Source organism: Pseudophryne corroboree, chromosome 9 (assembly GCF_028390025.1).
Source record: "Pseudophryne corroboree isolate aPseCor3 chromosome 9, aPseCor3.hap2, whole genome shotgun sequence".
Taxonomy (NCBI): domain Eukaryota; kingdom Metazoa; phylum Chordata; class Amphibia; order Anura; family Myobatrachidae; genus Pseudophryne; species Pseudophryne corroboree.
Window position 1 is genome coordinate 49,728,222 of NC_086452.1, and position 17,058 is coordinate 49,745,279.

At 48.7% G+C, this 17,058-nt stretch overlaps 1 protein-coding gene across 4 annotated transcripts in view; it reads right to left on the minus strand.

Moving 5' to 3' along the window:
* PIF1 (PIF1 5'-to-3' DNA helicase) overlaps positions 1-17,058 on the minus strand; it is a 45,277-nt gene that overhangs the window by 14,122 nt on the left and 14,097 nt on the right. For all 4 annotated transcript variants that reach the window (XM_063939302.1, XM_063939300.1, XM_063939301.1 and 1 more), the window contains exon 7: positions 11,791-11,897. In XM_063939302.1, the coding sequence (XP_063795372.1) occupies positions 11,791-11,897 (107 nt within the window). The remainder of the gene's footprint in view (positions 1-11,790; positions 11,898-17,058) is intronic.

The window sequence follows — 17,058 nt, forward strand, 5'->3', positions numbered from 1 at the left end:
AAGTGGTTCAAACCAATGTGACTTTTGGAACCCAAACTACATTGAGATCCCAAATTGCCACTGGAGGCACAAAAGGAGGCTGTATATGCAGTACCCCTTTTACAAACGTCTAAACTTCAGGGACTGAAGCCAGCTCTTTTTTGGAAGAAAATTGACAGGGCCGAAATCTGAACCTTAATGGACCCCAATTTCAGGCCCATAGACACTCCTGTTTGCAGGAAATGTAGGAATCGACCCAGTTGAATTTCCTCCGTCGGGCCTTACTGGCCTCGCACTACGCAACATATTTTCGCCAATTGCGGTGATAATGTTTTTGCGGTTACATCCTTCCTGGCTTTAGATCAGGATATGGATGACTTCATCCGGAATGCCTTTTTTCCTTCAGGATCCGGTGTTCAACCGGCATGCCGTCAAACGCAGCCGCGGTAAGTCTTGGAACAGACAGGGTCCTTGCTGGAGCAGGTCCCTTCTTAGAGGTAGAGGCCACGGATCCTCCGTGAGCATCTCTTGAAGTTCCGGTTACCAAGTCCTTCTTGGCCAATCCGGAGCCACGAATATAGTGCTTTCTCCTCTCCATCTTATCAATCTCAGTACCTTGGGTATGAGAGGCAGAGGAGGGAACACATACACTGACTGGTACACCCACGGTGTTACCAGAGCGTCTACAACTATTGCCTGAGGGTCTCTTGACCTGGCGCAATACCTGTCGAGTTTTTTAATCATGTGGACGACTTCTGGGTGAAGTCCCCACTCTCCCGGGTGGAGGTCGTGCTGAGGAAGTCTGCTTCCCAGTTGTCCACTCCCGGAATGAATACTGTTGACAGTGCTATCACATGATTTTCCGCCCAGCGAAGAATCCCTGCAGCTTCTGCCATTGCCCTCCTGCTTCTTGTGCCACCCTGTCTGTTTACGTGGGTGACTGCCATGATGTTGTCCGACTGGATCAACACCGGCTGACCTTGAAGCAGAGGTCTTGCTAAGCTTAGAGCATTGTAAATGGCCCTTAGCTTCAGGATAATAAGATTTTACTTACCGATAAATCTATTTCTCGTAGTCCGTAGTGGATGCTGGGGACTCCGTCAGGACCATGGGGATTAGCGGCTCCGCAGGAGACAGGGCACAAAACTAAAGCTTTAGGATCAGGTGGTGTGTACTGGCTCCTCCCCCTATGACCCTCCTCCAAGCCTAAGTTAGGATACTGTGCCCGGACGAGCGTACACAATAAGGAAGGATATTGAATCCCGGGTAAGACTCATACCAGCCATACCAATCACACCGTATAACTTGTGATCTGAACCCAGTTAACAGTATGACAAACGTAGGAGCCTCTGAACAGACGGCTCACAACAATAACAACCCGATTTTTTTGTAACAACAACTATGTACAAGTATTGCAGACAATCCGCACTTGGGATGGGCGCCCAGCATCCACTACGGACTACGAGAAATAGATTTATCGGTAAGTAAAATCTTATTTTCTCTGACGTCCTAAGTGGATGCTGGGGACTCCGTCAGGACCATGGGGATTATACCAAAGCTCCCAAACGGGCGGGAGAGTGCGGATGACTCTGCAGCACCGAGTGAGAGAACTCCAGGTCCTCCTCAGCCAGGGTGTGCCCCTGACCAAGTAGCAGCTCGGCAAAGTTGTAAAGCCGAGACCCCTCGGGCAGTCGCCCAAGATGAGCCCACCTTCCTTGTGGAATGGGCATTTATATATTTTGGCTGTGGCAGTCCTGCCACAGAATGTGCAAGCTGAATTGTACTACACATTCAACTAGCAATCGTCTGCTTAGAAGCAAGAGCACCCAGTTTTTTGGGTGCATACAGGATAACAGCAAGTCAGTTTTCCTGACTCCAGCCGTCCTGGAAATCTATATTTTCAGGACCCTGACAACATCTAGCAACTTGGAGTCCTCCAAGTCTCTAGTAGCCGCAGGTACCACAATAAGCTGGTTCAGATGAAACGCTGACACCAACTTAGGGAGAAACTGGGGACGAGTCCGCAGCTCTGCCCTGTCCGAATGGACAATCAGATATGGGCTTTTGTGATAAAAAAGCCGCCAATTCTGACACTCGCCTGGCCGAGGCCAGGGCCAACATCATGGTCACTTTCCATGTGAGATATTTCAAATCCACAGATTTGAGCGGTTTAAACCAACGTGATTTGAGGAATCCCAGGACTACGTTGAGATCCCACAGTGCCACTGGAGGCACAAAAGGGGGTTGTATATGCAGTACTCCCTTGTCAAATTTCTGGACTTCAGGAACTGAAGCCAATTCTTTCTGGAAGAAAATCGACAGGGCCGAAATTTGAACCTTAATGGACCCCAATCTGAGGCCCATAGACACTCCTGTTTGCAGGAAATGCAGGAATCGACCGAGTTGAAATTTCTTCGTGGGGCCTTCCTGGCCTCACACCACGCAACATATTTTCGCCACATGTGGTGATAATGTTGTGCGGTCACCTCCTTCCTGGCTTTGACCAGGGTAGGAATGACCTCTTCCGGAATGCCTTTTTCCCTTAGGATCCGGCGTTCAACCGCCATGCCGTCAAACGCAGCCGCGGTAAGTCTTGGAACAGACATGGTACTTGCTGAAACAAGTCCCTTCTTATCGGCAGAGGCCCTGAGTCCTCTGTGAGCATCTCTTGAAGTTCCGGGTACCAAGTCCTTCTTGGCCCATCCGGAGCCACGAGTATAGTTCTTACTCCTCTACGTCTTATAATTCTCAGTACCTTTGGTATGAGAAGCAGAGGAGGGAACACATACACCGACTGGTACACCCCTGGTGTTACCAGAACGTCCACAGCTATTGCCTGAGGGTCTCTTGACCTGGCGCAATACCTGTCCAGTTTTTTGTTCAGGTGGGACGCCATCATGTCCACCTTTGGTCTTTCCCAACGGTGCACAATCATGTGGAAAAAACTTCTCGATGAAGTCCCCACTCTCCCGGGTGGAGGTCGTGCTGAGGAAGTCTGCTTCCCAGTTGTCCACTCCCGGAATGAAAACTGCTGACAGTGCTATCACATGATTTTCCGCCCAGCGAAGAATCCTTGCAGTTTCTGCCATTGTCCTCCTGCTTCTTGTGCCGCCCTGTCTGTTTACGTGGGCGACTGCCGTGATGTTGTCCCACTGGATCAAAACCGGCTGACCTTAAAGCAGAGGTCTTGCTAAGCTTAGAGCATTGTAAATTGCTCTTAGCTCCAGTATATTTATGCGGAGAGAAGTCCCCAGACTTGATCACACTCCCTGGAAATTTTTTCCCTGTGTGACTGCTCCCCAGCCTTTCAAGCTGGAATCCGTGGTCACCAGGACCCAGTCCTGAATGCATAACTGTGGCCCTTTAGTAGATGAGCACTCTGCAGCCACCACAGAAGAGACACCCTTGTCCTTGGAGACAGGGTTATCCGCTGATGCATCTGAAGATGCGATCCGGACCATTTGTCCAGCAGATCCCACTGAAAAGTTCTTGCGTGAAATCTGCCGAATGGAATCGCTTCGTAAGAAGCCACCATTTTTCCCAGGACCCTTGTGCAATGATGCACTGACACTTTTCCTGGTTTTTGGAGGTTCCTGACTAGCTCGGATAACTCCCTGGCTTTCTCCACCGGGAGAAACACCTTTTTCTGGACTGTGTCCAGAATCATCCCTAGGGACAGCAGACGTGTCGTCGGAGACAGCTGCGATTTTGGAATATTTAGAATCCACCCGTGCTGTCGTAGAACTACTTGAGATAGTGCTACTCAGACCTCCAACTGTTCTCTGGACCTTGCCCTTATCAGGAGATCGTCCAAGTAAGGGATAATTAAGACGCCTTTTCTTTGAAGAAGAATCATCATTTCGGCCATTACCTTGGTAAAGACCCGGGGTGCCGTGGACAATCCAAACGGCAGCGTCTGAAACTGATAGTGACAGTTTTGTACCACGAACCTGAGGTACCCTTTGTGAGAAGGGCAAATTTGGACATGGAGGTAAGCATCCTTGATGTCCAGGGACACCATATAGTCCCCTTCTTCCTGGTTCGCTATCACTGCTCTGAGTGACTCCATTTAGAATAGGTCTCACCGAGCCGTCTGGCTTCAGTACCACAATATAGTGTGGAATAATACCCCTTTACTTGTTGTAGGAGGGGTACTTTGATTATCACCTGCTGGGAATACAGCTTGTGAATTGTTTCCAATACTGCCTCCCTGTCGGAGGTAGACGTTGGTAAAGCAAACTTCAGGAACTTGCGAGGGGGAGACGTCTCGAATTTCCAATCTGTACCCCTGGGATACTACTTGTAGGATCCAGGGGTCCACTTGCGAGTGAGCCCACTGCGTGCTGAAACTCTTGAGACGACCCCCCACCGCACCTGTTTGTACGGCCCCAGCGTCATGCTGAGGACTTGGCAGAAGCGGTGGAAGGCTTCTGTTCCTGGGAATGGGCTGCCTGCTGCAGTCTTTTTCCCTTACCTCTATCCCTGGGCAGATATTATGGGGACGAAAGGACTGAGGCTGAAAAGACTATGTCTTTTTCTGCTGAGATGTGACTTGGGGTAAAAAAGGTGGATTTTCTAGCGGTTGCCGTGGCCACCAGGTCCGATGGACCGACCCCAAATAACTCCTCCCCTTTATACGGCAATACTTCCATGTGCCGTTTGGAATCTGCATCACCTGACCACTGTCGTGTCCATAAACATCGTCTGGCAGATATGGACATCGCACTTACTGTTGATGCCAGAGTTTCGCATATATAGAAATGCATCTTTTAAATGCTCTATAGTCAATAAAATACTGTCCCTGTCAAGGGTATCAATATTTCCAGTCAGGGAATCCGACCAAGCCACCCCAGCGCTGCCCATCCAGGCTGAGGCGATCGCTGGTCGCAGTATAACACCAGTATGTGTGTATATACTTTTTAGGATATTTTCCAACCTCCTATCAGTTGGCTCCTTGAGGGCGTCCGTATCTGGAGACGGTAACGCCACTTGTTTTTATAAGCGTGTGAGCGCCTTATCCACCCCAAGGTGTGTTTCCCAACGCGCCATAACTTCTGGCGGGAAAGGGTATTTTAATTTAATTTTTCCGATTCAGGAAAAACCACATGTAGTTTTTTCACACTCCACATAATACCCTTTTTTGTGGTACTTGTAGTATCAGAAATATGTAACATCTCCTTCATTGCCCTTAACAAGTAACGTGTGGCCCTAAAGGAAAATACGTTTGTTTCTTCACCGTCGACACTGGAGTCAGTGTCCGTGTCTGTGTCGACCGACTGAGGTAAAAAGGACGTTTTAACGCCCCTGACGGTGTTTTAGACGCCTGGACAGGTACTAATTGGTTTGCCGGCCGTCTCATGTCGTCAACCGACCTTGCAGCGTGTTGACCTTATCACGTAATTCCTTAAATAAGCCATCCATTCCGGTGTCGACTCCCTAGAGAGTGACATCACCATTACCGGCAATTGCTCCGCCTCCTCACCAACATCGTCCTCATACATGTCGACACACACGTACCGACACACAGCACACACACAGGGAATGCTCTGATAAAGGACAGGACCCCACTAGCCCTTTGGAGAGACAGAGGGAGAGTTTGCCAGCACACACCAAAAACGCTATATTATACAGGGACAACCTTTATATAAGTGTTTTTCCCTTATAGCATTTTAATATATATATACATATCGCCAAATAAGTGCCCCCCCTCTCTGTTTTAACCCTGTTTCTGTAGTGCAGTGCAGGGGAGAGCCTGGGAGCCTTCCCACCAGCCTTTCTGTGAGGGAAAATGGCGCTGTGTGCTGAGGAGAATAGGCCCCGCCCCCTTTTCGGCGGGCTTCTTCTCCCGTTTTTCTGAGACCTGGCAGGGGTTAAATACATCCATATAGCCTCCAGGGGCTATATGTGATGTATTTTTAGCCAGAATAAGGTATTATACATTGCTGCCCAGGGCGCCCCCAGCAACGCCCTGCACCCTCCGTGACCGTTGGTGTGAAGTGTGTGACAACAATGGCGCACAGCTGCAGTGCTGTGCGCTACCTTCATGAAGACTGAAAAGCCTTCTGCCGCCGGTTTCTGGACCTTCAATCTTCAGCATCTGCAAGGGGGGTCGGCGGCGCGGCTCCGGGACGAACCCCAGGGTGAGACCTGTGTTCCGACTCCCTCTGGAGCTAATGGTGTCCAGTAGCCTAAGAAGCCAATCCATCCTGCACGCAGGTGAGTTCACTTCTCTCCCCTAAGTCCCTCGATGCAGTGAGCCTGTTGCCAGCAGGACTCACTGAAAATAAAAAACCTAAAAAACTTTTTCTAAGCAACTCTTTAGGAGAGCTACCTAGATTGCACCCTGCTCGGACGGGCACAAAAATCTAACTGAGGCTTGGAGGAGGGTCATAGGGGGAGGAGCCAGTACACACCACCTGATCCTAAAGCTTTAGTTTTGTGCCCTGTCTCCTGCGGAGCCGCTAATCCCCATGGTCCTGACGGAGTCCCCAGCATCCACTTAGGACGTCAGAGAAATTTATGTGAAGTGATGTATCCAGGCTTGACCCTAAGCCCTGGATATTCCTTCCCTGTGTGACTGCTCCCCAGCCTCGCAGGCTGGCATCCGTGGTCACCAGGACCCAGTCCTGAATGCCGAATCTGCGGCCCTCTAGAAGATGAGCACTCTGCAACCACCACAGGATGGATACCCTTGTCCTTGGTGACAGGGTTATCCGCTGATGCATCTGAAAATGCGACCCGGACCATTTGTCCAGTAGGTTCCACTGGAAAGTTCTTGCGTGGAATCTAACGAATGGGATTGCTTCGTAGGAAGCCACCATTTTTACCCAGAACCCTTGTGCATTGATGCACTGAGACTTGGTTCGGTTTTAGAAGGTTCCTGACTAGCTTGGATAACTCCCTGGCTTTCTCTTCCGGGAGAAACACCTTTTTTTTTTTTTTTTTTCTGGACTGTGTCCAGGAACATCCCTAGGAAACAGAAGACAAGTCGTCGGAACCAGCTGCGATTTTGGAATATTGAGAATCCAATCGTGCTGCCGCAACACTACCTGAGATAGTGCTACACAGACTTCCAACTGTTCCCTGGATCTTAACCTTATCAGGGAATCATCCAAGTAAGGGATAACTAAAATTTCCTTCCTTCGAAGGGATATCATTTCGGCCATTACCTTGGTAAAGACCCGGGGTGCCGTGGACCATCCCTACGGCAGCGTCTGAACTGATAGTGACAGTTCTGTACCATAACCTGAGGTACCCTTGGTGAGAAGTGTAAATTTTGACATGAAGGTAAGCATCCTTGATGTCCCGAGACATCATGTAGTCCCCTTCTTCCAGGTTCGCAATCACTGCTCTGAGTGACTCAATCTTGAATTTGAACCTCTGTATGTAAGTGTTCAAAGATTTTAGATTTAGAATCGGTCTCACCGAGCCGTCTGGCTTCGGTACCACAATAGTGTGGAATAATACCCCGTTCCCTGTTGCAGGAGGGGTACCTTGATTATCACCTGCTGGGAATACAGCTTGTGAATGGCTTCCAAAACTGCCTCCCTGTCAGAGGGAGACGTCGGTAAAGCCGACTTTTGGAAACGGCGAGGGGGAGACGTCTCGAATTCCAATATGTACCCTTGAGATATTACCTGAAGCATCCAGGGGTCTACTTGCGAGTGAGCCCACTGCGCACTGAAATTCATTGAGAACGGGCCCCCACCGTGCCTGAGCTTGTAAGGCCCTAGCGTCATACTGAGGGCTTGGCAGAGGCGGGAAAGGGTTTCTGTTCCTGGGAACTGGCTAATCTCTTCAGCCTTTTTCCTCTCCCTCTGTCACGAGCAGAAAAGAGGAACCTTTTGTCCGCTTGCCAACAAAGGACTGCGCCTGATAATACGGCGTCTTATTTTGAGAGGCGACCTGGGGTACAAACGTGGATTTCCCAGTTGTTGCCGTGGCCACCAGGTCTAAAAGACCGACCCCAAATGTCCCTTTTCAAAGGCAATACTTCCAAATGCCGTTTGGAATCCGCATCACCTGACCATTTTACTGGTAGAATTGGACAAACGCACTTATACTTGATGCCAGTCGGCAAATATTCCGCTGTGCATCATGCATATATAGAAATGCATCTTTTAAATGCTCTATAGGCAATAATATACTATCCTTATCTAGGATATCAATATTTCCAGTCAGGGAATCCGACCATGCCAACCCAGCACTGCACCTCCAGGCTGAGGCGATTGCTGGTCGCAGTATAACACCAGTATGTGTGTGAATACATTTTTGGATACCCTCCTGCTTTCTATCAGCAGGATCCTTAAGGGCGGCCATCTCATGAGAGGGTAGAGCCCTTGTTCTTACAAGCGTGTGAGCGCCTTATCCCCCCTAGGGGGTGTTTCCCAACGCACCCTAACCTCTGGCGGGAAAGGGTATACACCAATACTTTTTAAGAAATTATCAATTGTTATCGGGGGGAAACCCACGCATCATCACACACCTCATTTTATTTCTCAGATTCAGGAAAACTACAGGTAGTTTTTCCCTCACCGAACATAATACCCCTTTTTGGTGGTACTCGTATTATCAGAAATGTATAAAACATTTTCCATTGTCTCAATCATGTAACGTGTGGCCCTACTGGAAATCACGGTTGTCTCTTCACCGTCGACACAGGAGTCAGTATCCGTGTCGGCGTCTGTATCTGCCATCTGAGGTAACGGGCGCTTTAGAGCCCCTGACGGCCTATGAGACGTCTGGACAGGCACAAGCTGAGTAGCCGGCTGTCTCATGTCAACCACTGTTTTTATATAGAGCTGACACTGTCACGTAATTCTCAACAGTACATCCACTCAGGTGTCGACCCCCTAGGTGGTGACATCACTGTTACAGACACTCTGCTCCGTCTCCACATCATTTTTCTCCTCATACATGTCGACACAAACGTACCGACACACAGCACACACACAGGGAATGCTCTGATAGAGGACAGGACCCCACTAGCCCTTTGGGGAGACAGAGGGAGAGTATGCCAGCACACACCAGAGCGCTATATATATATATATATATATACACAGGGATAACCTTATATAAGTGTTTTTCCCCTTATAGCTGCTGTATGTTTTAATACTGCGCCTAATTAGTGCCCCCCTCTCTTTTTTTAACCCTTTCTGTAGTGCAGGGAAGAGCCAGGGAGCTTCCCTCCAACTGAGCTGTGAGGGAAAATGGCGCCAGTGTGCTGAGGAGATAGGCTCCGCCCCCTTTTCGGTGGCCTTATCACCCGTTTTTTTGTATATTCTGGCAGGGGTTAAATGCATCCATATAGCCCAGGAGCTATATGTGATGTTTTTTTTTTGCCATGTAAGGTATTTTTATCATGTTTTATTGCGTCTCAGGGCGCCCCCCCCAGCGCCCTGCACCCTCAGTGACCGGAGTATGAAGTGTGCTGAGAGCAATGGCGCACAGCTGCAGTGCTGTGCGCTACCTTATTGAAGACAGGAACGTCTTCTGCCGCCGATTTTTCCGGACCTCTTCGCTCTTCTGGCTCTGTAAGGGGGCCGGCGGCGCGGCTCCGGGACCCATCCAGGCTGGGCCTGTGATCGTCCCTCTGGAGCTAATGTCCAGTAGCCAAGAAGCCCAATCCACTCTGCACTCAGGTGAGTTCGCTTCTTCTCCCCTTAGTCCCTCGATGCAGTGAGCCTGTTGCCAGCAGGTCTCACTGAAAATAACAAACCTAAACTAAACTTTCACTAAGAAGCTCAGGAGAGCCCCTAGTGTGCACCCTTCTCGTCGGGCACAGAAATCTAACTGAGGCTTGGAGGAGCCAGTGCACACCAGTTAGTCCTAAAGCTTTCTTTAGATGTGCCCAGTCTCCTGCGGAGCCGCTATTCCCCATGGTCCTTACGGAGTCCTCAGCATCCACTTAGGACGTTAGAGAAATTATCAATATTTATTGCTTAAAATACACTAATGAGCACTGGACACTAATACATTAACTATAATCTGTTGCTGGTGATGGATCAGCAATTTATTCATTAAGCAAATTTGGGTATCAATGCCATCCTCTAATTAAGAGAGTCAAGTGACTATGGTGAATTGCGTTTGGTGTATTGTGGAATCAGCAATATCTATTGGTGTAATACACTAATGAATACTGGACATTAACATCTTCAGCTCCTATATCTTGCTGGTGATGGATTAGCAATTCATGCATTAAGCAATATTCGGTATCTATGTTATCCTCTAATGAAGAGGGTGGGGTTTCAACACAATGCTATGTGCAGAATGCAATTATTCTAACTCAGATTGCATGATACGGAATCCATATCTAATATGTCACCACCCCTGTTGCACACCTATTTTCAGCTTATTATTTCTGTGACTTTACTTATTCGGTGAACCCTCATCTGAGATCCAGGTCTTTTCCTGCCTAAAGGCCCGTACTCACTGGCCGATATATCGTCCGTTCTCTTGAACGGCCGATATATCGCGGGTCCGTCGGCCAGTGTGTACGGCCGATAAGTCTGTGAACTCCGTCGTTCACAGACGTATCGCGACGGCCACGCAGCACAGCCGACGGCCAATATATCTACCGATATATTGGCGCGTCGCTGTGTGTGTACGGGGTGGTCGGCCGACCACCCGTACACATGCTGCAGCGGCCGGCGGTGATTGACAGCTGAACTGGGCGGGCGTGTGTACACGCCCGCCCAGTTCATGACGTCAGTCCCCAACGGATCGGGCAGTGTGTATGCATAGCACACAGCCCGATCCGTCCATAGATATATCTGCGGATCAATTGATTTGCAGATATATCTTTCCAGTGTGTACCCACCTTAACACAGACAGCAGATTCACCCACCTTTATTTTCACTTTCATGATTTATTTGTATTTTTTTATTTTGTCACATATGAGACCGTTATAATAATATTGTTATTCAGTGCCTCTATTAGCCCTATATCCTACTACCATATCACACCACATATACCCGATCTCGTCTGATCTTGGAAGCCAAGCGGTCTGTGCTTGGTCAGTACCTGGAGGGTGACGTCCTGGGAACACCGGGTGTTGTAGGATCTTCCAGGACTGGAGTAATTCTCAACACCAACAGTAGAAGCACCCCTTTTCTTCTTTAGTGTGCATCATTTACCAGGGGAACCTTCAAGTGACAAATTATATTGCTATATCCCTATTAAAGGATACAGTGCTGCCTCAACCCAAGTGGAGTACGGTGCTCCGTTTAGCCATTCATGGCCCCATTATTACAATCACTGTACTGGTCAGGGTGGCAGGGTACAGCCCAGATATATGGCCGTCTACCCCCAATTCCCAATTAAGGGCTAAATTGACCAGAACATTTAACAATTTTTTAAGGTTTAGGTATACACTTAAATTTAAGCTATCTTTATAGCCTCTTCTTTATTATATCTCTTTATTATATCTTATTTTTCCTTGTATAATTTCCAAGTGGGCCACAGTGAGTCAACCATCAGTTTAGTGGCTAGTTATTAAAAGTTATGTTTTAAATAGTATTTTAGTTCGGTATTTACCGACATTTAAGAGTGCGCCCACACAAGAGTCTTCTTTTCTCTACTACAGTTATGCCTATTAAATGTAGCCAGAGACGTTTACACAGAGGTATTGTATAATAGTCCCTGGAGGATCAGACACCGGTCATGGAGAGCAGATGGCAACAGGAGAGACCCAGAAACGGATTGATCAGCAATGAACCACTAGAATCCTCTGGGATCGGCGCTGAATGTATAACAGATGAGCCTCTATCTCCGCTCAGTGTTGTGTAATCACTACGTAGGGACAATTTGTACCTGCCCAGGCGAATGGCTTGTAACAGGGAAATGAACTTCTTATCCGTCTGTCTTCTCACTTCCATTAACTCCATGTTGAGATGGATACATTTCCTCCAGCTTCTCGCCTGCACGGAGCACAAAGCCGGACAAGTCAGAAACGCATTGAGAAACGGCTAGAACACCGGGACACACCGTCACGCCATTTGAAATGCTGCGTTCTTTAAAGGGACATTTATTTTTGTAATAAATAGTGTACACCTTATGCTTTAGTAGAGCACATTAGCAAAAAAATTGCAAACAGGTCACTCAGTCCCTGATTTATCAAGCCTTGGAGAGTGATAAATTGTACCAGTGATAAAAGTAGCAACCAATCAGCGCCTAACTGTCATTTTTTAAACCAAAGCCTGTAACATGGCAGTTAGGAGCTGATTGGCCGGTACTTTATCACCATGCAATTTATCACTCTCCAAGGCTTGATAAATCTGGGCCTATGTTCTTTATGCATGCGTTCTAGTCGACAACACAACATTTCCATATGGTTTATTCAGCAGGGGTTAACGGGGTGATGTATCAAGCAGTGAAAAGAGTGGAAACGTGGAGTAGTTGCCAGTAGCAACCAGCCTCTAATCATTTTATAGAATAAACTTAATAAATGCTACCTCAAACATGACTGGCTGCTATGGGCAACTTCACCACTGCTTGGTACATCGTCCCCTAAGTTACCAGCCTGCAACAGAACAGCGCCCCTAGTGGTCAGGACATGAGGAAGAATAGCAGACAGATTTCTCTACTCAATGATTTTCCGACTTGGTTGCACCCTCTTATGCTTAAGGACAGCTACAATACATTCACATGACTCATGTTGCTTCAGGAGACATCCCTCCTGGGTCGGGGGAGGGGGGGGGGTTCATTAGGTGGGAGTCGTTATCTATGTTCCCAATTGATGCCTCATAACGCCACCAGTGATAACAGATCTCCAACGCTATCGATTTACAGCAAGGTTTAGATTTGCTTAATGAATCAGAAAAACAAAAATAGGGATAATTTTTACATGTAAATATTAACAGGTCACCATACAGGTAACAGGTTCAACATAAGAAACAAACAGAGGATTCACTGCCAACGAGTAACCGTGGATTCTTTATAGGGATCAGTGATCACGGAATTGCCATCCACACCGATTCCAGAGCGGGATGCAGTCAATTTACCGACAATCAAAATCCCGACAAAGTCAAAATCCCGACATGACTTTTTCATGATTTTTCCATTGAAACCGACTTGTTCCTACTTTTCCATCCCAGTGGACCTGGAGGAGGAATATAATAGTGTTCTGAGCGCAGCGAGGCACCGTGCCCGAAGCATGGCGAGCGCAGCACACTTATATGATGTCCATGTCAACCTATGTCGACATACACACCAAAAACAATGGAAAAATAAGATTTTACTCACCGGTAAATCTATTTTTCGTAGTCCGTAGTGGATGCTGGGGACTCCGTAAGGACCATGGGGAATAGCGGCTCCGCAAGAGACTGGGCACAGCTAAGAAAGAATTAGGACTACCTGGTGTGCACTGGCTCCTCCCACTATGACCCTCCTCCAGACCTCAGTTAGGGTACTGTGCCCGGAAGAGCTGACACAATAAGGAAAGGATTTTGAATCCCGGGTAAGACTCATACCAGCCACACCGTATAACTCGTGATACTATACCCAGTTAACAGTATGAACATAACAGAGCCTCTCAACAGATGGCTCAACAATAACCCTTTTAGTTAACAATAACTATATACAAGTATTGCAGACAGTCCGCACTTGGGACGGGCGCCCAGCATCCACTACGGACTACGAGAAATAGAATTACCGGTGAGTAAAATCTTATTTTCTCTGACGTCCTAGTGGATGCTGGGGACTCCGTAAGGACCATGGGGATTATACCAAAGCTCCCAAACGGGCGGGAGAGTGCGGATGACTCTGCAGCACCGAATGAGAGAACTCAAGGTCCTCCTCAGCCAGGGTATCAAATTTGTAGAATTTTGCAAACGTGTTTGCCCCTGACCAAGTAGCAGCTCGGCAAAGTTGTAAAGCAGAGACCCCTCGGGCAGCCGCCCAAGAAGAGCCCACTTTCCTCGTGGAATGGGCTTTTACAGATTTAGGCTGCGGCAGGCCAGCCACAGAATGCGCAAGCTGAATTGTGCTACAAATCCAGCGAGCAATAGTCTGCTTTGAAGCAGGAGCACCCATCTTGTTTGGTGCATACAGGATAAATAGCGAGTCAGTCTTCCTGACTCCAGCCGTCCTGGAAACATAAATTTTCAAGGCCCTGACTACGTCCAGTAACTTGGAGTCCTCCAAGTCCCTAGTAGCCGCAGGCACCACGATAGGTTGGTTCAAGTGAAAAGCTGATACCACCTTAGGAAGAAACTGGGGACGAGTCCTCAATTCTGCCCTATCCATATGGAAAATCAAATAGGGGCTTTTACATGACAAAGCCGCCAATTCTGACACACGCCTTGCCGAAGCCAAGGCCAAAAGCATGACCACTTTCCACGTGAGATATTTTAAATCCACGGATTTGAGTGGCTCAAACCAATGTGACTTTAGGAAACCCAACACCACGTTGAGGTCCCACGGTGCCACAAAAGGAGGCTGAATATGCAGCACTCCCTTGACAAATGTCTGAACTTCAGGCAGTGAAGCCAGTTCTTTTTGGAAGAAAATCGACAGAGCCGAAATCTGGACCTTAATGGAACCCAGCTTTAGGCCCATAGTTACCCCTGTGACTGTAGGAAGTGCAGAAATCGACCTAGCTGGAATTCCTCCGTTGGGGCCTTCCTGGCCTCACACCACGCAACATATTTTCGCCATATGCGGTGATAATGTTGTACGGTTACATCTTTCCTAGCTTTAATAAGCGTAGGAATGACTTCCTCCGGAATACCCTTTTCTTTTAGGATCCGGCGTTCAACCTCCATGCCGTCAAACGCAGCCGCGGTAAGTCTTGGAACAGACAGGGCCCCTGCAGCAGCAGGTCCTGTCTGAGCGGCAGAGGCCATGGGTCCTCTGAGATCATTTCTTGAAGTTCCGGGTACCAAGCTCTTCTTGGCCAATCCGGAACAATGAGTATAGTTCTTACGCCTCTTCTCCTTATTATCCTCAGTACCTTGGGTATTAGAGGAAGAGGAGGGAACACATAAACCGACCGGTACACCCACAGTGTCACTAGAGCGTCCACAGCTATCGCCTGAGGGTCTCTTGACCTGGCGCAATATTTTTCCAGCTTTTTGTTTAAGCGGGACGCCATCATGTCCACCTGTGGCCTTTCCCAACGGTTTACAATCAGTTGGAAGACTTCTGGATGAAGTGCCCACTCTCCCGGGTGGAGGTCGTGCCTGCTGAGGAAGTCTGCTTCCCAGTTGTCCACTCCCGGAATGAACACTGCTGACAGTGCTAACACGTGATTTTCCGCCCATCGGAGAATCCTTGTGGCTTCTGCCATCGCCGTCCTGCTTCTTGTGCCGCCCTGTCGATTTACATGGGCGACAGCCGTGATGTTGTCTGACTGGATCAGAACCGGCCGGTTTTGAAGCAGGGGCTTTGCTTGACTTAGGGCATTGTAAATGGCCCTCAATTCCAGAACATTTATGTGTAGGGAAGTCTCCTGACTCGACCAAAGTCCTTGGAAGTTTCTTCCCCGAGTGACTGCCCCCCAGCCCCGAAGGCTGGCATCCGTGTTCACCAGGACCCAGTCCTGTATGCCGAATCTGCGGCCCTCTCTGAGGTGAGCACTCTGCAGCCACCACAGCAGAGACACCCTGGTCTTTGGAGACAGGGTTATCAACCGATGCATTTGAAGATGCGATCCGGACCATTGGTCCAACAGGTCCCACTGAAAAGTTCTGGCATGGAACCTGCCGAATGGAATCGCTTCGTAGGAAGCTACCATCTTTCCCAGGACTCGCGTGCAATGATGCACCGACACCGGTTTTGGTTTCAGGAGGCCACTCACTAGAGACGACAGCTCCTCGGCTTTCTCCTCTGGGAGAAACACTTTTTTCTGGACCGTGTCCAGAATCATTCCTAGGAACAGTATACGTGTCGCCGGAACCAGCTGAGACTTTGGAATATTCAGAATCCAACCGTGCTGGTGTAGCATCTCCTGAGATAATGCTACGCCGACCAACAACTGCTCTCTGGACCTTGCCCTTATAAGGAGATCGTCCAAGTATGGGACAATTAAAACTCCCTTTTTCCGAAGGGGTATCATCATTTCGGCCATTACCTTGGTAAATACCCTCGGTGCCGTGGACAGGCCGAACGGCAACGTCTGGAATTAGTAATGACAATCCTGTACCACAAATCTGAGGTACTCCTGGTGAGGATGGTAAATGGGGACATGCAGGTAAGCATCCTTGATGTCCAGAGATACCATGTAATCTCCCTCTTCCAGGCTTGCAATAACCGCCCTGAGCGATTCCATCTTGAACTTGAATTTTCTTAAATATGTGTTCAAGGATTTCAAATTTAAAATGGGTCTCACCGAACCGTCCGGTTTCGGTACCACAAACATTGTGGAATAGTAACCCCGTCCTTGTTGAAGTAGGGGCACCTTGACTATCACCTGCTGGGAATACAGCTTGTGAATTGCCTCTAACACAGCCTCCCTTTCTGAAGGAGTCGTTGGTAAGGCAGATTTGAGGAAACGGCGGGGGGGGGGGGTGGGGGGGGGGGGGGGAATGTCTCGAATTCCAGCCTGTACCCCTGAGATACTACTTGAAGGATCCAGGGATCTACCTGTGAGCGAGCCCACTGATTGCTGAAGTTTTTGAGACGGCCCCCCACCGTACCTGGCTCCGCCTGCTGAGCCCCAGCGTCATGCGGCGGACTTAGCAGAAGAAGCGGGGGAGGACTTTTGTTCCTGGGAAGTGGCTGTATGCTGCAGCTTTTTTCCCCTACCTCTGCCTCTGGGCAGAAAGGACGCGCCTCTACCCCGTCTGCTCTTTTGGGGGCGAAAGGACTGCACCTGATAATACGGTGCTCTCTTTGGTTGTGAGGGGACATGTGGCAAAAATGCTGACTTCCCAGCTGTTGCTGTGGACACTAAGTCTGAAAGACCATCCCCGAACAACTCCTCACCCTTATAAGGCAAAACTTCCATGTGCCTTTTGGAATCTGCATCCCCTGTCCACTGCCGGGTCCATAACCCTCTCCTGGCACAAATGGACAGTGCACTTATTTTTGATGCCAGCCGGCAAATATCCCTCTGTGCATCTCTTATGTAAAAGACAGCGT